We start from the raw sequence: 21,219 nt of genomic DNA, 5'->3' as shown, positions 1-21,219 counted from the left end.
CAAGATCTTAATATCAGTGGGTTTATCTACTCTACGATCTTTATCGCAGTGATCTAATATAAGACACAGTCTCTCTTTGCAAGCTTAATGACTTTGCAAAATCATTAAGCATTTCATGCCAGTGCTGTTGACAGTTCTAAAGAAAATTGTAAGTTGGTCTAAATGGGATGTATGATAAATATAGAATGAGTGGAATGGTAGATCGAAGAGCAGTTTGTTTCAAGTTTTTGTCCTTGTGTAATTATCTGGTTTTAGCGGGAAGACCATTTCATCAAAGTTCTATCTTCAATAATACCAGTGTCGATACTCCTTCTTTCTCCTTACTCTACTGTTCTTCAAAACAAATTAAGAAAAACAAACGACCTTCTCTCTTGCTGTTTTCTACCAACTTTTTTTTTTTTTTTTTTTTTTTCCAATATGAAAATCAGTGCTCCTGAAGACAAAGTAATGACAGTGTATCTGGATTTACTTATAAGCAGAATACTTCTAGGGTATGCTGCTTAGGAAAGCGAGAGGACATCTGTGACTTTAATGTTTTGTCTAACTATCACCTCTTCAGTACTTCTTTATTTCATTAGAGACCCATATTAAATCAGCAAGATGAAACTCAGTATGACCAATTTATTACGTGGTGGCAGTATTATAATTTCCATCTTGCTTGTTAGATGAGTGATGTCTGAAACCATTGTTCTACAAAGCTGCTAGAACACAGTATTCTTTTTTTCTGATTCCATTTTCAGAGAAAAATGTAATATGATACATATACCAAATTACACATTTTCTGTAGTAATTTTGTTGTGTTTCAGATGCTCACCAGAATAAACTTAGTGCTTTTACATGGAAGATGTGGCAGAAGACAGTTTTCAGAAAGACTACCTGTTGGAATACGGTTCTGAGTCTGTTGCCTAGCCTGTATAGTGCACCATAAGATGCCTTGCTAATAGTTGTATTCCTAATTTGGTATTTTATAGTATTCAGACTACAAGTGGGCAGTAYTCAGTAGCATGTTGCATTTGTACTTTGTTCTACTCATAGTTCCCCCAGACTTCAATGTGATACAACCTGTAGAAATCTAATGACAGGTCTTTCTTGCATTTTTTTGTTTGCATGGGCTTTTTGTGGTCTTGGGGGGAGGTTGGCTCTTTTGAGAGGGTTGGTGTAGGGTTGAACTAAATTAGTTATGCTGATTCCTCTCTTGAATTCTGCTGTTGTAATCCTTGAATAGAGCCAGTTGTACGAGAGGGAAATGTCTAATTGATTTCCAGTTGATTAACAGCCGGAGTGCAAAAGTGTGATTTTTGGGTATATCTTTCAACTGAACAATCTTATCAGGAGTGCGTGGTGTTCATCTCAAAGTGCAGTTCAGATATGGAAAGTGAATGTGAAATTAAACAGTTTTGCTCTGCAGTTCAGGAGAAGTAAGGGACTTGTGATTCAAGTATTGGATGATGTTTGGGTTGACTTCGATTTGCAGCAGTCATCAAGTCTGTGATACTGGGTAGGTCACTTAATTTCTCACTTGCCAAATGTAGCTGTAGTAGTGTGATACTGCTTCACGTGATGGTTACTGCAGCATTAAGTACATCACTGGCTTTGGGTCATAGAGATTGTAAAAAAGGGGTGTGTGTGTGTAGGGTTCTGAATCTCTGAAGACCTCAGCCTCCTCCTGCTTCTCCTCCGCTGTTGCGTTGTTGGCCTTAAGAAAAGGATATTTGGTATCTGAGGGATTACCAGCAATGTGTTAGATTGCAAGTGTAGTTCAATWGTATAGCTGTCTTGGTTCCCTTGAGTAGCTGGTTTACAGGGCAATTATACCTTATCAATAAAGTAATTAGGACAGGTACTGAAAATAATAGCCAAACACCTACTTTTATTTTTTTAGGCCTCAGTAAGTTTGAGAAGCATATCTAWTTTTTTTTGGCAAGTGAGACATCAATTTGAGTAGCAGCTGCRTATTTAGTTAACTATATTTGTCTAGAATTGGCCATTACATTTGCATTATTAATGATACCTAGTTACTTCTGCTACTTTCAGTTTGCTTAGAGAGCAGAAAAGGTGCTGATGAGGTAAAGAAAGTGCAAGTCCATGCTCATTTGCTATCCAAATATATAGGGTGCGTAAAATACATAGCTTTTCCTGTTGTTTTGTCAAATAATGCAGCTAATCATCATAATTCTCTCTTAAATTGCATTAGAGAACCTAAGTAACTAACTGACAAAGTACCACAGAATACCCTGGTAGCAAATGTTGAAAACCTCTCATGTTGTAGGAGGGAACACAGGGGAAGCAAATATCTGGAGGGGGAGGTATGAGAATAAGCAAGGTTATATTGAGCTTTAAAAAGCAGAGTTCCTCTCCCTGTCCTTCTCCACTCAGAAGGTAGTTAGGAAATGGTTTCTTGAATTTGTAATGATATTTGAAAACATTTTAGTACACTCTTCCCAAATTATTATTTAATTAGTTTAAAGAGTTAATGAGTTCAAACCAACAATTTCAGCCATTACTAAACAAGAAGTTTAATGTTTAGATTTTTACTTCAAGGGTATCATTTTTAAAATCACTGAAGGTTATTTAAAATTTGAAGTCTTTTTGCAGAGATACAGGAAGGAGACATAAATCCTTTCTAAATCATTCTGAAAGATCTTCCAGTAATTTGGTCTGGAAGATATCACTGATTGCAAAAAAACCCACAACTATGATATTTGCATATGAAGCTGCTTTGCATTTTATTCAGTAGTGTATTGTGATTATCCCTTACTGGCCTGTGTATTGGCACGGGCTGATGTTATGTGAAGAATAACGCGTACCATACAGAAAACATGTAAACAAGTGTGGTTAATACTAGGAATATATTTAAAATGTTGTGGGCGTATTAAATTCACCTGTCTGTTTTGTACCTGGAATTGTATTCTTAAATATTCCAGCTTTGAGACTGTGTGTCAGGAAGAGGTCTGGCTTTCTAAGATTCAGCCTATTTAAAAAGGAAGAAAAAAGAATCACACCTTAAGTAATAAAATAGCTTAGTATCTTTAAATCCATCTTTAATCTTAGAATGCCAGCACTGCATTTAAATACTGCCATCAGTAATCGTACCCTTGTTACATGTTCAGCTACCACAATTTATATGGTTTTAATAGTGAAAGAGCTGCATGGTACAAGTTAAGGTGGCTCTTCCTAACTCTGTGAGCCATAAAAGAGTTCTGCTCATCAAAAAGTACCTACAGATTGTAAGATTATACTCCAGGCTATTATGACSACTCTCTAAGGAGATGCTAGAATATACTGTGTGCTCATTGCTGACTTTGAAGATACAGGTGACTTATTTATGAGAGGTTTCTTGGGATGTTTGAGGGTGTGTGTGACTTTTTTTATTCTAAACTACAAATCCTGCAATAGAAATGAGTATATGGTACTTTCTTGTTGGCTAAAGAAAGTTGTGCATCTCTGAGATTATGGATTGCTAATTTTCCCCCTTTTTAACAGGAACAGGAAGGTGGTCGATTACTCACAGTTTCAGGAATCGGATGATGCTGGTAAAATATTTTGTTCTTAGCAATATAATATTCTTGAGATACAGYAGTTATTATTTTGCATATTAATTGCTTTGCTTCTAGTCATATGTTTAACCTAAACTCTAAGGCACTTCTGCTCTTCACAGTCTCTGAACTGTTAATAAACATTTGAAAATGTAATGATTCCCAGATGTTTTATATTAAACAATAGTGATAGAAATCTTATTTAATGCTTGTATTGTTGTAGTGCCTTTAGGCTGTTGGCAGTAACTGTCTTCTTCCTTGGTCTTTGTGTTCTACGGCAAAATCTCCCTGATGCCACTTTTTTTTCCTACAGTAAAATGTATTGTCAATTTATTTTAGTGGACCCTAGTTAATCCCATAATGTCAGGCTTTTCTGTGAATTAGATCTAAAACATCTTCATATTCTGTGTGAATTAACTAAATATTTCTGGAAGCCATATGGAGTATGTTTTGTGTTCTTAGAAAATAGACATGCTGCTACTGTTTGCTAAATGAGACTGCACTGCTAATTAATGGAAACAAGTATGCATAACTCTTAACTGCAGTCCTATTACTCATTCTATAAGGTATTGTGTAACGATTGTAAAAAGTTACACTGTAGATTACTATATAATAATATATTTTGTCCATCGTAGGACAGTAAATAAAGTTTTTGYTGTTAAGGACATAGAGCTGTATATGAATGTTAATTTTTAATAAATTTGCTTAATAACTGTGTGTGTTTCTGACTAGCTGTAAAGATATTTCCTCTCATGAAGCTTGATGTATTTTTTTTTTAATACTCCTGTGTCAAACTCGATTGTATGTTATATTGTGCTGTTGGCAGTTGAAAATGTAAGTTAATTGGTTTAAGACAAGACTTTACTGTTACAAAGTTTTGTTTGAAGCTTTGAGATATTTAGAGGGCTTCCTTCTGATGTATCTGAAATGGTCATTTTAAGATAYAGCTGAGGAAGTCAGTTTGCTGTGGAGCTGGTAGTCAGTTTGCTGGGAACTAGGAGTTTGATTCAAAACCATTTTGCACTGTCCTGTCCAGATGAAGATTACGGAAGAGATTCAGGTCCCCCATCCAAGAAAATCCGTTCGTCTCCCCGGGAAGCTAAAAATAAGAGGCGATCTGGGAAGAATTCTCAGGAGGACAGGTAAAATACATACTTAATCTGTTTAAAAACTTAACCCCACAAAACAATCAAAAATCCCCCCTTAAATTATTGGCATGAAGACCATTCACTTATTTGCACTGCAGCTTTCTTAACTGTATTCCTTACTGYATTCTCATAGCATGTTAGAAAATGTGAAGTAATTGTAACCATGGGAAGGCCCTGTATTTTGTATCTGAGCTTGCCTAGTCTTTGCATTGATGCGTTTGTAATGTACTGAGGTCTTTGTTGTAATGCTGTGAACCTTGGTGTTAGCACTTAAATTGCTAGCAACTTTATCTTGTAATCTCGTATCATATCTATCTTGGTTATTTGGCCACCTTTTTAGAGTCTCACCTTTCAGKATTCTCAAGTAGGAGCATACACTATATATCCTGCCCATACTGATCTTGATGTAGATAGAGACTTTTTTAAAGTATGTTTGCTGCTTAAAGTGTGAATTCAGTCACCAGTTTTAAGCATTTAACTTGTCAAGTTTTTTTTCTGTAAGAGCTTTCTTGTTTTACAGTCAGTCATCTTTCAAGCATCAGTTTGCTTCCAGTTGGTGTACAAATTTGATTAAGGAAAAAAATTCTGCAGAATTCTGTTCTAGATTGCCTGACAGGGAGAATTCATGCAGGAAGATTGTGCAAGTGCAGAAATGGCTTGCTATCTGTTGTGCATAATAGGTGAATTCCTTTGAACAGTTGAGGGAGCATGGCTYTGTGCTGTGTAACAGAACCTGTGGTTCTAGGCATTATGCTGTATTTCTCTTGGACCAATAGTGGGGGCTTATTCAAAACTGCATGGAAGTAGCTCATCTGGAAGGAAGTTGTCAGAATTCAGATTAGTATGAAGGATGAGATCTGCATGTCTACAAACTTATTTCTGTTTTTGGGGGGMAGAATCTTCTCAGAAGAATGATTGTAAGTGGAATGCAAAGTCTGCAGTTCTAGATGTAGAACTCTCACTCACAAAGCTTTCATTACCAGCTTGGATGTTGATAAAGTCTTACTCAAAAGATATACAATATTTTACACRTGATTCAGGGAAATCGTGTGTAAAATATTGTCACTTCAGCATTAAAACTACTTCCAGAGTTAGACAGTTAGTTGCAATGGGAAAGAATGTGATAAAGTGACAAAACTCAGCAACCAGTGCAATTATACAGGTAAGTTAGTGGCTTGATGCATTTCATTCTGCATGGTTGTTCAGTGTGCTCAGACCATTCTTGAGGATAACAACTATTTGGGGCAATACACAGGCAATAGTAGTAGGGATGATTTGTTAGTTTTGTAGATTTTTTTTGTTTGTTTGTTTTAATTTCCTATTTTGTCTAATTTAGAAAGGAAGTAGCTTATTCTAATAACTGAGTTGTTATACCAGCATGAAAGGACTCAGTAATGCCCTTTAGAATAGTAAATGTATTTTTTTGTAGAATGAAGGTATCTTGCTTTTCATAATATATCTATCATCAATGTAAGATTACCGAAGGTAACATGGTTTAAAAAAAAAAAAAACTATTAAATCAGTTGACTGCTTTTGTGACAGAAGTCAACTTTAGGGATGGAGATTCTTCCAGCTGATTCTTATGATACAAGCTTAAGGTTAGCTCTCTTGCACTGTTTGGTAGAGTGTAGTTAACTTACCAGCAGAATGTGCTTAAGACTCCTTCCTTATGTTTTTGTGCTGTAAGGTAAAAGTTGAATATACATGTGGGAATATTTGAACGGTTAGCCTGCTATTGTGAAGTGAGAGGGCAAGACAGTTTTCACCCTGGCTTTTAACTGTCCTAGAGATATAAGGGTGTGGKKTTTYTTTTKKTTTTTTTTTAATATTGTAAAAGTTTAAGGAGAGAACTCCTTTCTTCCTGTTGCCTCCCAATTTATGTTGCACTATTTTGACACAAAGGGTGAATAGGAATTTAATGCAAAGGTAGTGTTATGCAAATACTTCAGACATCTACTTGTATTTCTTCTGGATAAATCTAGTTCATTCATTGCTTAACAGATTTGGGATGGCCCAGGCAAACTGCTACAATAATATGCTCAGCACTAAGTGTTTTGCTCTTACAACGCTTAGAGAAATTCTAGAGATCAAACTGCCAGAGAAGAGCTTGCAAATGTGGATAGCAGCTGAATTCAAAAACTGTTGTTTTACAGATGTGATATTACATAAATAAATCGGGGCTGAGCAGCTCCCAAAGCAACTGAATGATTGATCTTGAAGTCCCTTTAACTTTGTGGATTTTTAAGTGTGTAAGAGCACTTCTGTTGGTACTGTGAACATTGCACAGGGCTTGCACGTGAAACAGACGTATATTCAAGTAATTGAAATACATAGTTGTTTGATATAACAAACATAAGACTGAAAACAAGTGGGCCTGATGAGCTGTAATATTATAAGTTATCTAAACTATTAAAAGTTCTAGAGATATGTTGTGTGTCAGTTCTGACTACCAAACTTGAAAGTAGCAAGGCTTTGGTCTATCATATTTCCTGACCTTTGGTGAAATCTGCAGCTCAACCATTCCTGAAACATATGTTGTACATCAATGACCTTCAGTAGAGTATTCACCATTCCTCCCTCAAACACTTGTTTAATCATTGGCTGGAATACATGTTCTTAAATGCTGGAAGGAGGTCCTTCTCTGCCTGATAATTTTGACATTGGTAATGAAAACTGAAGGATGTGGATAAGAACAGAAACAGTAGTCAGAGAACAGAGTCAGCCTCCCTAACAGAGATTCACTCTGAGAATTGAAACAGGCACTGCTAGAGCYGAGTGGGGAAACTCCATCAGAGCTCTCACCATTTCAGAGCTTCATTAACTGTGCTACAGTGCTAGTTCTGACTAGTAGAGTAGTAGTAACTCTATACATTCATTCCGAATAAAACGTRTTATGTTTATATACTCAGCCACAAATTAGTATATAAAACTTCGAAATCCTAACTGTAAAATGGAAGATGTCTAGATGATTGTTATTTTCAGAATAAAATACATAGTTCATCTCAGTCTTGTTTCCGGATTGGTTCTTTGTTGTTTCTGGATTGGCTCACTTGACAGTCATGTAAATTTATGCTTGATTCAGCATTTGAAAATTACCTTTTCAGCCATAATAACTACATATATTTCTGAGTATAAAGTGCCAGTCTCCAAGAAAAGCACATATTTTCGTGGCCCAGAAATCAGTTCATTCACTGAAAATTGATATTTCTTTCGTATGGTATTGTTTGGAATCAGAGTTTAAACAGAAGCAGACCCTCTTTCTCTCCTTTTCAGTGAGGATTCAGAAGAAAAAGATGTGAAGACGAAGAAAGATGATTCACATTCTCCAGGTAACTAACAACGTTGCACTGCTAGCRTAACTTCAAAATTAATACCAATTTGCAAGAAAGTTGCAGGAGTAGGACTTAGCATAGGACAAAAATTGTGTTGATTAGAAAACCATGCACTTTTCTAATATGCTTATATCTAACTTGGATGCTGTTTTTCCTGCTTTTACTTCCGGCCCTAGTTTGGGATATCAGATACTTTTTGCTAATATGATACTGCTACAAGCTTAGTCTTCACAGGTTGTTAATCTCTTCCCTGTTATTCTCATCCATATGTTTAACTGAGTGGTAGTGAAGAAACTTCATTTATCTCACCTTTTCTTTCCAGATGAAGATTTTGGTAGTGAAGATGACGACTTAGGAGCAGATGATGGCAAAGCTGACAGTGACTATGAGAGCTCTCAAAAAAGCAAAAAAGGAAAAAAAGCTAAACCAGAAAAGAATAAGAGAGCTTCCAAATCCAGGAAGAGGCCAGCAGGTGAAGAAACAAGTGTGTTGATTTTGTTGTTGTTTGTTTGTTTAGAAAGTCTGTTACGATAAAGTACAGTATTCAGTATGTATGAATATTGACTGATATATTCAGTTCCTATATTGTGTTGCAGTAGTTCTGTACTGTGTATGCATTTCACTCATTGCACAGATTTTATAAAGTACAAAGTAAATGGATCAAAGTGGTATGTAATTCAGCAAGTTTCTTAAACTGTAGGAGAGGGAGAAAATACTACTACTTGACCATAGCTACAGACTTTGGCAGTTCTTCGGTTCTTCACCATTGCAGATAAGTTACAGTTTGCACAGTAAGAAACTACTGTGTTTTAGATTTGTTGTAGTAGCTGTCCCTTCTAAGCTTGCTTCATGATGCCTCACATTTAACTTCTGAAACAAAATATGTATTTACCAGAAGTGATTTAGTGCTATTCCATGAATAATAGTATGCTGAATGGTTGATGGCAAGGCAATAAGTGTGGCTAGTCTTTGCAGCGAAAGACRCTGCACAAGTCCAATGCTGAGTGACTCCAGAAACGCACTTGTTAGGTTGAATATGATTGTGTTCTCCTCACAACTCAGTTATTCAAGTCATCTTGATTCACTGTTTTGTGTGTGACTTGATCTTTGTTTTGTCTGCTCAGTACCTCAAGACAGTTAAGTGGCCTGTATTCTGTGTCTTCATGATAATGTGGTGTCTTTTTATCGCAGAGGACAGCGAAGATGAGAAAGAAGACCACAAAAATGTGCGTCAGCAGCGACAGGCAGCATCCAAAGCAGCTTCCAAACAACGAGAGATGCTTATGGATGATGTTGGTAGCGAGGAGGAAGAACAGGAGGATGATGAGGCACAGTTCCAGGAAAGTAAGTAAATGGGGTTGTATGGCAGAAACAAAAAGTTAAAATCAATGTGACTTGAATTATATAGTACCAGGTGTGAATTAATGGATCTGGTCAAACAGCAGAAGGAACACTATCTTGAATGTGACAGTGCAGACATAAGTTGTCCTACTTGGTAACTAATTCATTACAGCATATCTGTCTAACAGAGTAAGCTTACACTTTCACATCTAGAATTTTTGTCCTAAGTTTAGAGCGCAGGTAAATGTCTTCACAATGCCCCTTTAGGGCTACCTATAAAGTTTTTAATGTTTCTTGTTGTTTTTTGCCATTCCATCTGTTCAGAGGCATTGATGCTACTTTCAGGGCACATGAAAGTTCCCATTATACCTGGCTGATCAAAGCAGAATGGTCTGATTTAGTCTCTTAACGAACTGCAGTTAAGTTCCTGAAATAGTGGATGCAAACATGATTTCAGAAGGGAGTAAGAATACCACTGCAAAGATTACTTAACTTTTTCTATGTGAAGAGATTCTCTTCATTTTGAAATGGGATATTTGGTATGGAGTTGGAACATCTTTTGAGRACCTCATAACAGTTACACATTTCATCATGCTAATATTTTATCTCTTCAATGAGATCTGTCAGAGTATATCAGAATTCCTTAGTACAGCATCTGTGTGGAAGCTTACCAGGTTAGAGTCCTGATTTTTTCTCCTCRATCTACCTAGCAGATAGCTCAACCATATTTCTTCTACTTGTTTTCAAATGAATGAAAAGCTTTTCTTCACAAACTTAATTTGTTTGTCCTTTCAGAAGATTCAGGAAGTGATGAAGATTTTCTCATGGAAGATGATGATGATAGTGACTATGGCAGTTCAAAAAAGAAAAATAAAAAGGTGTCCAAGAAGTCCAAACCAGAAAGGAAAGAAAAGAAAATGCCTAAGCCCAGGCTAAAGGCTACAGGTGCGTCCATGAAAAGAAAACTAGCCTGTTTGCTTTAGAAACTAGCATTTTCTTTTTCTGCCATATAAGACTTGATGGAAATCTTGGGGCCAGTAGGCAGTCACATAATTTTGAAGGACTAGTTCATGTAACTTGCAATGAATTAAAGCAACCCTATGAAATAATAAAATGGCTGTAATTCTTAGCTAATGAAGAGATTGAATTACTGTGTGTCTCAAAACTAGTTAGACTGTACAACTTCTGTGCTCTGACAGTACAGTCTGGCTTTCTGTGTATCATATACAAATACCATAAAACGTAATTTTGTTTCAGACTGTCTCTATCGCATGTTTTCAGTATAGTGGAAAGTGGAAGAAACCAAAGGAAGTTTTGATGTACTTCTGCAGGAAGTCTAGAATAGTAGTAAAAGTATATGTATTGGTTTGATGAGAGGCTAGCTCTGGTAGTTAATGATGTCGTACCCAATAATTAGTCACAACTTACAAATAAGTATTATTAAAGTGTTTTTAGTTACCAGTTTTCATTCAGTTCAACTTCGATAATACGGAACGCAGGAAATGCCATGTGAGTAATATGGTCAGAGCAAAATGAAACCCGCTACTTGGGTGTAAATCCTGCTTGTGTAAAGCTGTATAACTTTTTGTYGCTGTAACAGATCGTAACTTCTGTAAGTGTTTTTTTTTTTTCCCCTCTTTTTCAGTGACCCCCAGTCCAGTGAAAGGCAAAGGCAAGGCAGGCCGCCCTACAGCTTCCAAGGCAACAAAAGAGAAGACCCCATCCCCCAAAGAAGAGGATGAAGAGCCTGAAAGTCCCCCAGAAAAAAAGAAGTCAGCCAGCCCTCCACCAGAGAAGTCAGGGGATGAGGGGTCTGAAGATGAAGCACCCTCTGGTGAAGATTAAATGGCAGTTGAGGAAATCTTTGTTTAAAAAAAAAAAAAAAAAAAAAGAAAAAGAAAAAAAGGAAAAGAAAACATACTTAGGGATAGAACACGGTTTTGGCTGTGGCTTGACTCATGGGCTTTGAATGCTGTCTTTACTTTCAGCTGTTTAATACAGTGTATCCTTTTTTTAATAAGAGGAAACCCTTATACAGTAATATTTTGAAGTCACTGTTCTCTGTTGGCCATTCCGTTCTCCCTCCCCCACCAAATCTGAAAGCCATTTAAGACAAATTAACAGACCATTTAAATATATATATTTTTCAAGGGATACTGCAGTTGTGAAGCAATAAGGTTTGAGACTGATACATGGAAACCATACATACAAATCGTTAAGTAGAATAGATTTCCCAGTGCTGGTAAGAATTCTTTAAAACTATTATTCCTTATCTGAATATTGTGTGGGGGGGTGGGGGAAATGAACCTATGCTTTAACACATTTTTGTTGATACAAGTTTATCCTCTCAGAAAAAAAGATGTAGTTAATATAAATTCMAATTGAGAAGGAGGAAACATGGGGAGCAAACCTGTGTTTCTTTGTTCATACAGTTTTTTCATGGAAAACATCTAGGAAGCTTGTAGGTGGGCCTCTCTATTTAGAAAAAACCCTCTAGCTAGGGTGGAAGATCTTCTTGTCTTTTGATAGATTACTGTTCCACTTCAAGCAAATTACAGGTCATTCTATACAATTTTAGATGTACAGTCTACCAGCTGCTCATATCCATCAATTCTATTTTATTTCTTTGAAGGTTTGCTATAGATGGGCAGAGTAGGGAAGAGARATTGAAAACGACTTAAAATTCTGGTTTCCGTTTAGTAATGTGGAAATTTTCTTTAAAGTTATTTCAAGGAAAAACTTTAATAGACAATATAGAACTAAATTCTGTAGCTTTTGGGTTGAGGGATGTCCTTTTATTGATGTGAAGCAAAGGATTCCTGTAATGCTCTGGTCAGTCTCGGATCCCATGAGTCACGCTTAACTGTTTCTCTTCTCTCCCTCCATCTGTCCTCAGAAAGGCTATGTAGTCATACCTCTCAGGCTCTCCAGCTGCAGTGTTGGATAGTAGACTTCCATCAGTGGTGAACATTACCCCAATACCACTTCCATTTCTTCCTTCCCATAGTACGGGAGGCTCTGCTCATTCTGCTCCCGCATCATCATGTCTGCATCTTAACTGTTGGTCATCGTTCTGCTCCCTAAGCCTAAAAAGTGCTGAGTAGGGAACAGTACTAAATGGCTGAAGCCGGGAGGAAATGAGGTTTGGAAGAAGTGTAGTAGGGCTATAGTTTTATATATATATATAAAAAAAAGTAGGATGTCCTTCTAAATGCAAGATACTTGAGACTGTGTGATGGCATTTTAATGTGTTTTTATCAAAGCAGCCATATCTTTTTTTTTTTTTTTTTAATGTAATTAAAGTACCCAGGCTTTGGTTTTCAAACCTTAATGCACAGGTTGCTGCCATGTTTGTTGGTGGAAATATTAAAAACTGGACCTGCCACTTTTCTTTCTTTTTTTTCTTAAACCCTTTGTGCTTTCTGTATGTTGCTCACAGTTATCTCGTAGCTGACAAGCTTTGCAACTTTTTTTCCCTTGTCACTGAACTACATATGTTTTGTAACCAGCCTCTTGAAGGTAACATAAGGCAGCTAATTAGTTGGATTTCTGGTGCGTATGTTACCAGATTTTKAATCCTGTTTGGATTTTTAAAGAGCTTTTAGATGTGATACACTAATACAACCGGGGAGGACACTTGGCTGAATAGTGTAGGGAGCCTGAAGATACTGAGCACAGTATGGAGCCTAAAACATGGAATGGAGTGTTAACAGCAGCCAAGTGATTGTCTTGTGTGATTCATAGCCGTGGATTTTATAGAGGCTGGTAAACGACTTTACCTTGGCTTATACAAATTTAAGTTCTCTAACATTCTTTACTATAATGAAACTACTGTTGCCGTTACAATAAAGATGATCGGTGTTTCCATTGTAAATCTTTTTTTTTCTTTTTTTCCCCTTTAAGCGATTTAATGTTGCAGAACAGCTTAAGGCTGGAGTGAAGTAAAAGTCTTGAAAAAGAAGTGAATGTAATCCCTTCTCCTCTCCTCCACCTCTTCCCAATTTCCAAATGTCTGGGAGAGCAGAGTCTCTTGCATTCCCTGCAGTCTTAGTCCAGTGCTTCTTGGGCAATATGGGAAAATAAATGGCCAAACTTTAAATAATGTTTGGACTATTTTTTGGGGGGTAGCATACACTTTTGAGTGTCTGATCCACATAATTATTCCCCTTCAGTCCAGACTATGTTTTGAGCTATTCTTGGCTATTGGGTTCTTAGTTTATGTTTGCTATTAAAATGTACAAGGAATTACTTAAACATAGAATACCTCTAGCTGATCTGGTCAAACAGCTGTTTCTTTACCTGCTGGACCAGATTTTTTTGAAGAGTGTATTTTGTAAGTTCCACTTAATATATATATATATATATATTATATTTTTTTTCTAACAAAGTTAACTAATGTTCAGGCTGTGGAAAAATACCTTCCCATTGTTCTCAGTTCAAGTTTTGGACTGTGGATTATTTTGTGCCTGGCAGTTTTGACCCTGTATCTTGTAAAATTATTTTGCTTTCTCATATGTTCTTCTCTAATGGCAGTTACGGGATGCATGATACTTACCTTTGAACTTGTGTCACAATCCAAACACTATGTAAATCCTATACTACTACTGGGATTTTGTAACTTTTTCTATATCTTTTTGTTTCGCTGATCTTTGCAAACACTAAGCCCAAATGGTCTCTTTCTTGATTACTCTGTTAGAAATACAGCAGTTTAAATTTTTACAGATTGAGGAAAATTGTGAAGGCTAACTTTTTTTTTGGTAGTACAAAACATTTTTCAGTAGTGGCAGACGTAACATTTTTAAATGTCCTTTTTAATTCTTTTTTATTAAGCATTTTGATTTCTTGAAGGAAAGCTGTAAAAATGCCTTTCTTTAGGAGCATGAATAGTTCTWCGTGGAGCAGGAAGTTTCATTTGCAGAAAGTGGCTTTGAAAAGATTCTCTTCTGTTACACAGCTGTAGTTTTGGAGCCTTTGCAGAGAGGTAAATGGATTTATTCCAGAGTTCAATTAATCTAGTGCCCTGCCCTGATCTCACTCTTCAAATGATATTTTATCACTAACTTCCATTAAATGTCCTTTTGTACATTCTGTTTCTGAATCCGGACTACAACATTGTTTAATATTTGTGTGCAATTCATACTACCTTTAACTGACCACAAGGCTTGATCAGCAAACAAAATTTTGGTTGAGATTTCATGTTAAAGATTATTTGCTTTGGTTTCTGTTTGATCAGCATGAAGATACCAAACGTTAAGCTACATGCATTGTGGGTAAGAGCAAGACTTAGGACAGTCAAGAAGTTTTTAATTTTGTTGTTAAATAGCTTCCTTAAAGCAGAAGAGCGTGCGGGAGGAGAAGTGCACCTTGTGTGCTTCCTGTTAGAGAATGCCTGGAATGCTAGGTAAGGGTTCTGTGCCCGCTCGGCACCTGTGCCACCACGTGGCTGCATCCGCAGGTGATGGACTACCAGGGCAGTGGCAGAAGATGCATTTGATTTTYCCCCCTGGCCCCCCACGCCCACCCCACTGGTGACGGTCACAAATGTACAGTAGACGCTGAGGCACCCAGGTTAAGGAGGGAGGGAAGTAAACTAACATGCTGGAAGCTTTTGAGCTGTAGAAACTGGTGCTTTGCTTTATGTAATTTGTTTGTGAAGTGTTTATTTTTATAACAGATCATATTGTTGAACACATGGTTTTTAAAAACCACAGACTGATCCATGAGTTTCAATATTTGAGAAGTGGATGTTCATCTGTTGGGGGAGGCAGGATATGAAAATGTAAGCAGATGGATGTTTAAAGGGACACTGTCGCAGAATAGCTGCTGGGATATGGGATATGTTAGTTTGGGGGGGTCCCATATATATGTGGAAATATATATTCTTTATGTATATGATCAAAAAGAAAATTTTCCTTGAACTTTGAATACTTTCCTATAATTTTGGGAAGTTTAAATACAAGTTCTGTGCATGAAACTGGGAAGCAAACTTATTTGTTCATATTGTCCATGGTGACATTTTTTTTCTTAATGTACTATGAAGAATATGAGAGTTTTGAAAGATGACAGTGTCCTTTCAAGAGCACCTCTCCCAAATAAGTGTATCCTTGTTTTAAACTTCCCACTTCAGTAGATGAATGGCATTTGAATGTCTTTTTCATTAAACTCTTTATATTAAAATTGAAACATAATATTTCTAAGTCTAGTCAAGTTCTCACTGTGCTGACTCTATGTATCAACCACTATTAAAAACGACTCTGTAAACTGCCTGCCCCCCTTCAACTGCAGTAAATTGAATGGTTCCATCAGTCTGAGCATGCTCAGTGTGACTGMAAAACACCATTGTGCATATGCTTTGTATATTGGGGCAAGGGTTTTTTATATATATATTTTGGGAGGGGTAGTGGGTGGGATGGAGAGATACTCAAATCAGCTTAAGCCAGAATAATGTGTGTAAAAGCCCCTGAAGTATTTTGTGTGTGAGTGCGCGAGTGTGAGTGCGCGCATAGGAGTGTCTGACATCTTATTCCCTTTGTTTTCTGAAAATTTGTGAGTTTTACTTTTCTTTTTTTTTCCTGCAGAAGCGGTTGTTACAAAACATTGTAAATAAGAGCTACATAATTTTGTTTAACCATGAACATCATGTCACAGCAAACCCTGAACAACTAATTTTAGAGGAGGAAGAGACTCCAGGTAGGGCTTTTGGCCCTTAGTTATCAGCAAGGCATCATTAGATGGTATGCAGTGAATATTTGTCTTGGGTATTTGCAATCCCCAGTTGCGATTTTTTTTCAAAAAATCAGGCCCTTTGCAGTTCCCTTCCCCACCCCTTTTTTTGTTTACTCGATTGTTTTGTTTTAATCTGAAGAGTGGTCAGAAGAAGGGGCAGCTACAACTAAAGTTCCATTTCTGCTGGCCCRTGATGGCTGTCATCGCTGGGCCTGATAGGATTGACAACTCTTGCAATACCTTGACAACACTGAGATCTACAGCATGGTACTAGGAGTTAAGTTTGAATGTAACATTAATGCTTTATTTAAAATAAAAACAACACTTTTTTTTTTAAGGGGTTGAAGTGAACATGACTTTGTTGATCACGTTCGTGAATTTATAGATGCAACATTCATTGGTAGAATTGTGTGATGGTCTTTTGTGCTACTTAATTTTACATATTCCAGTCTCTGTATGTACCTGCAAAGAAAGAAAAAAAAAATAACAAAACCCTGCTTTGCTTTTATTGAAGGGTTCCCAGGATTGCATACCTGCTCCTGAGCTCTGTTTTAAGTATGTGTATCCTTCGCTTGTATTTTGTATTAAAAAAAAAAAAAAAAAAAAAACACACAAGGAAAAGAACCCTTTATTGTTCAGCATGTTGGAATTGTGTCCCCTCTTTTATTTTTCTCCTTTTTGGAATATATTAAGCAACTCATTCTTCTGTATCTTTTATTTTCTTTTGTAAACTTTTGGTTTTGTTTAAAAATGGCTTTATAAAAGGGCTTTTATAACCCATAAACATGACTTGTGTAATTTTTCTGCTATTCTAAGGTACTCTGTGATTGCTTTGTGTTGTTACTTTTAGCAAAGTGTAAAACTATTCACCTTTTACAATGTCTCCTAGGTTTGAAGTTAATTCCTTTTTAGACCTTAGGCTTTCCCTGAAGAAGCTAGTCAGGTTTTGGCCAGAGCAGTTTGGCAAGTACGATTTAATATTACTACTTATCAGTTATGGGAAAGATTTAAAGAATTAAGTCATCTTGGTAATAAAGAGCACGATCTTTGGTTTCATAAGCTGGTTCAGCCAATGTGTACACTGACTGTTCAGGTGGGTGTCATTTCAAATGCAAATAAACTGACCTGCTGTACTGATTCCTTTCTAGATGTGCCATCACATGCACTAGAGGCTGTCATGCCTAGCAAGTTTGTGTTTTAAGAAATCTCTTGTGGTAGGTCCTACTTACTTTTCCTACAGTCTGTTCTATGTTTTCTGTAATAACAGTTATAGCAGSTAAGATGTTTAAAAAGCACTTGGTCATTGTGAAGTTCCACAGATGTTCTTGGGGCTATATAATCCATCAACCTTTGGCCCTTGCCTGGTGGGATGATGGAGCCACGGTGACCTTGCAGCGATGGAGCGCAAATGTTGCTTGTGAGCAGCAGAGGGCGAGCCTGGACCTTGGTAATATGTGTCCCACTCCCCCCCTCCCCCCGGAATATCCTGAGCCATCACAGTTAGAGTAGCATTGTAGTAACGCTTGAGTACTCATTTGAGACGAGATGGAAAATACTTAGACCTTTGTTAAAGGCTGTTCTTAACAAGCATCAGCTAACAATGTTTTGTCATCGTTGCCTTGATAACTTGGATCTTGTTTGCGTTTTGCTCATGAATGTGCCTTGAAATTTTTGTTTTATTAAGGTAAATACCTGAAAGCATTTGTTTCTGCTAGAATTTGGGGTGAAGCTTCTTCTGGAATCCCAAAGGATGTGATTTTATTTTGTTAGAGTTTAAGCACTTAACGCTTGTAATTCTATTGAGCAAGCACTTTCAACATGTCTTGTACTTGTTCTGATTTAGCAACCCACTTAACCACAAGGACACAGTGGTCTCTGAGCCATTTGGTGGTAAGTACAATTGAATAGGAGACCGCATTTGCCTAACCCATTCATGTGAGCTTATATAGGAGTTTACCCCTTACCCCCCTTACCAGTTGCAGCATAGTGTAGTTAATATATCTGCTTTCAGATGCTGTTATGAACTGCCATGTACGTTGCCAAACACCACAACAATCCTGTATACTTGCTGACAGCTATAAACTGGTGTCTGGCTGCAGATTCTGTTACCTTTGCTTGATCTGTGTTTATTTTATTCTATAGTGTGAGGAAAATCAGATCCTTTAACTTCTGTGTGTTTGGTATAAGTATTCTGCTATGAATAGTGGTTCTCCAGAGTTCTGGAGCTCAGTGGTTTAGTGCACAGCTTATAGCATTCCTCCCTTTTCTTTTCAAACATGCCAGCCACTTAACCCTGAAAGGTATTCCTAACTCATGGCTGAGATACCTGCAGTTGTGTGTTGCAGTCTTGACGTGGATTCTCTCTCCAATACAGAGTTACTTTCAGGTACTGTTGCAATGCTTCAGTTTTAAAATTGATTAGTAGTGATGCAATTAGCAGGTACGGCACTTGTTTTGTCCCAAAATTGAATACTACTCTAGTCTAAGAAATGATACAAGACTCTCAGAGCTACTTTTCTTTACCCTACCACTGGTCTATCACTGCACTTTGTCCTATTAGTCCACATGCAGCCTTTGGCTGCTGTTATCCCCAGTATTGCTATTGTACATGTTGAACACTTTTCATCCAAAAGTTCTCTAGCAAATGCTCTGCCAGTGTAGTTAAAAGTTCCCATGTGTTCGCAGGGAATTGGTAGCAGAAATGAATGATTTTTTTTTTTGTTGTTGTTGCATTTAATGGATGCATATCTGGAAAGTGTGGGCCTGTGTACAGTTTTGTAACTGCTGTGATGACTGCTGGCAAAATAGAGGGATAATATTTCCCTGACAAAGAATCTGATACTAGCTGTCCAGTTTCAAATTAACAGAATTTTGCCTCAGGAATATCCTGTTTGTATTTCTTTGGTAGTGTTTAGTTATAGGATCAGAAAAAAGTCAAAAGGCGAAATTGAAGACCAGATCCATTTCTTGCAGTACAGCATACTTTGGCCCTATAGGTGTGACCTTGAAAGAGTAAGGTTTTTTTTATTAAATGGGAAGGAATTGATTTTTAAAAGCTTCTGTTCTGTTCTTGTCCTCCTTGCTTCCATGTTGAAGGAAACCTGAAAGTACTCTGGAAGTAGGGATGTTTCCCAGAAAATTCCCTGAAATTTGAAAACTGGTATTTTTAGGTGCAGTTTTGATGCAGCAGAACACAAAAAGAACCATCTTTAATTATTTCATTTGTATTTGGGGTCTCTGGAAAGTGCAAAATGGTAAGTCAAGCCAAGATGCCACCAGTAAGTTAAGCTTCTGTAGTATTGGTAAAAAGGCTATCCTGGGTGTACAGAGTAAGGAGAACGTGGTATCTGTTCCATGTGCTTATGATCATATGTTGATTTTAAAAACACTAAACATCTGTAACCTGATACATGTTTGACTCATATTTGGTCTGGGAGTGCTGCTTGTTAGTTCGTAATAACCACATCCTGGACTAATACACATCTCCAGCGTCAGAGCTTTATGTAGACCAGGAAATGGTTATATATGTGTGTGTATTATATATATTTTTATATATATACATAAATAAAATTTCACTCTCCTCTTTCTGTAGATATAGATCAAGTTGAAGTGCTTATTCCACTGTAGGTAGGCTTAGAATTCATTCTCTATGAAAGAAAGACCAGTAAGGGACAACTCCTTTCTAAACTGAATACTGAATTAAAATCTTTAGGTCAAATTCAGCCCTTGGCCTTAATCTGTGGTTTCAATTTGGTCTCCTGCCCCTGCATGATTTTTTGACAGGCAACAAATTTAAGCAATCTTGAACAAAGGAGTGTTTCCTGTTTTATGTCTCTTCCATAATATTTCATTTACCCTTCAAAACTTTTTTGTTTTATATTCAAAGGTTTGCTTTATACAGAATTTGAAATTAAGTATCTTGAAAGGAAAACGATAATTTACTTGAGTAATCTCTTGCCTTTCAGATTGAATAACGTTTGCATTTTGAGTAGATAAGACTTGCAGCAACAACATTTTGTGTTGTCACATTATCTTATTTCCTTAGCATTTCTAACTAAGTAGTTGGCTTTGTGAGGACACTTTGGTTAACATTTTCATTTAGTGGTTTTCCTTAACAATAAATAGGGTCTGTTAACTTTGTTACAAACATTTCCCCTTTCAAACATTTTTGATGAATTGAAGTATTTATCTCAGAACTATTTTGCCTCAGGTCATATTCTGAAGTGACTTAAGTCCTTTCAGTCTCATTCACATTAAACTAGAACTGGTTTTTGTGCCTTTAATATCACTTAAGTGACTTTTTTAATATTTTCCCATTTACTACCTTTTTTGAGAAAGGACACCAAAAGGGAAAAGAAAATATCTTGGGATGTAAGTCCTTATTCTCACTCTTTCATCTCCTTCTCCCCACACTACTAATGCTTTTTAACTGTAAAACACTTAAGTTGCAAGTTTTTTTTTTTTTTTTAACAACTTATGTGACCACTTATATTTCAGTTTCCCAACACTTTGTTAAAGTCAGGCGTAAATATTCCTAACATAAATGGAGCACTTTGAAAGAGAAGTATTGTATAAGTGCAAACTATTACTACAAGGTGAGCTTGTGGGATTTTTCTTTCTTTCCAGAAATACAGCTTGATCTGCTTTAAATTCATGGACTTTACCTCCTACTGACCAGGTCTTTGCTGAATGGCTGTGCTGAGAGTAGGTGAGAGCAAAAACTATGAAATCTGCTGTAAGAGGAGCCGAAACCTTGTACAGCTTGAACCCCAGGACACTTCTGGGAGGGGACACCAGCATGCTTGACCCCTGGTAAATGTCTGGCTGAAGATGCAGTGGTCCTGTTYGTGTTAGTGCTGCTTTTGTAGGTACAGCTTCAGGTAGATCCTCTGATGCCCCTCAAGATGGCCAGAAAGCCAGTGATGGAGACCAGTGTGCCTGACAGGCCAATAGGGAGGTAGGCTATGGGGAGGAAGTGTCACCTGGGGCTGCCTGGGAAATGCTGGGGCTACGTAACAGGTGAAGAATAGTCTGTGGAGCCATTTGAAGAAACATGGGGCCATCCCATAAGATACCATGGGAAATTACTTTTTAATGTAATGTTTCTGTGCCTCAAAGTTATGGTTATTATATCAG

General features: G+C 37.0%; 1 protein-coding gene across 4 annotated transcripts in view; it reads left to right on the top strand.

Annotated features, from left to right (window-relative positions):
* Window positions 1-16,691, top strand: part of NUCKS1 (nuclear casein kinase and cyclin dependent kinase substrate 1) — a 22,134-nt gene extending 5,443 nt beyond the window's left edge. The window contains exons 2-8 of one of the 4 annotated variants that reach the window (XM_085300382.1): window positions 3,484-3,533; window positions 4,573-4,678; window positions 7,958-8,013; window positions 8,339-8,500; window positions 9,208-9,360; window positions 10,156-10,302; window positions 11,003-16,691. In XM_085300382.1, coding sequence (XP_085156508.1) covers window positions 3,484-3,533; window positions 4,573-4,678; window positions 7,958-8,013; window positions 8,339-8,500; window positions 9,208-9,360; window positions 10,156-10,302; window positions 11,003-11,202 — 874 coding nt within the window. In that variant the 3' untranslated portion in view covers window positions 11,203-16,691. Of the gene's footprint in view, window positions 1-3,483; window positions 3,534-4,572; window positions 4,679-7,957; window positions 8,014-8,338; window positions 8,501-9,207; window positions 9,361-10,152; window positions 10,303-11,002 lie in introns of all 4 variants that reach the window. The other 3 variants (XM_085300384.1, XM_085300381.1, XM_085300383.1) reach the window with 3 other exon arrangements.
* The last annotated feature ends 4,528 nt before the right edge of the window (window positions 16,692-21,219 follow it).

Source organism: Rhea americana, unplaced genomic scaffold (assembly GCF_003343005.1).
Source record: "Rhea americana isolate MKP2758 unplaced genomic scaffold, rheAme1 scaffold_163, whole genome shotgun sequence".
Lineage (NCBI taxonomy): Eukaryota > Metazoa > Chordata > Aves > Rheiformes > Rheidae > Rhea > Rhea americana.
Note: the sequence above shows the minus strand (reverse complement) of the source record. Positions and strands in the feature narration are given on the sequence as shown.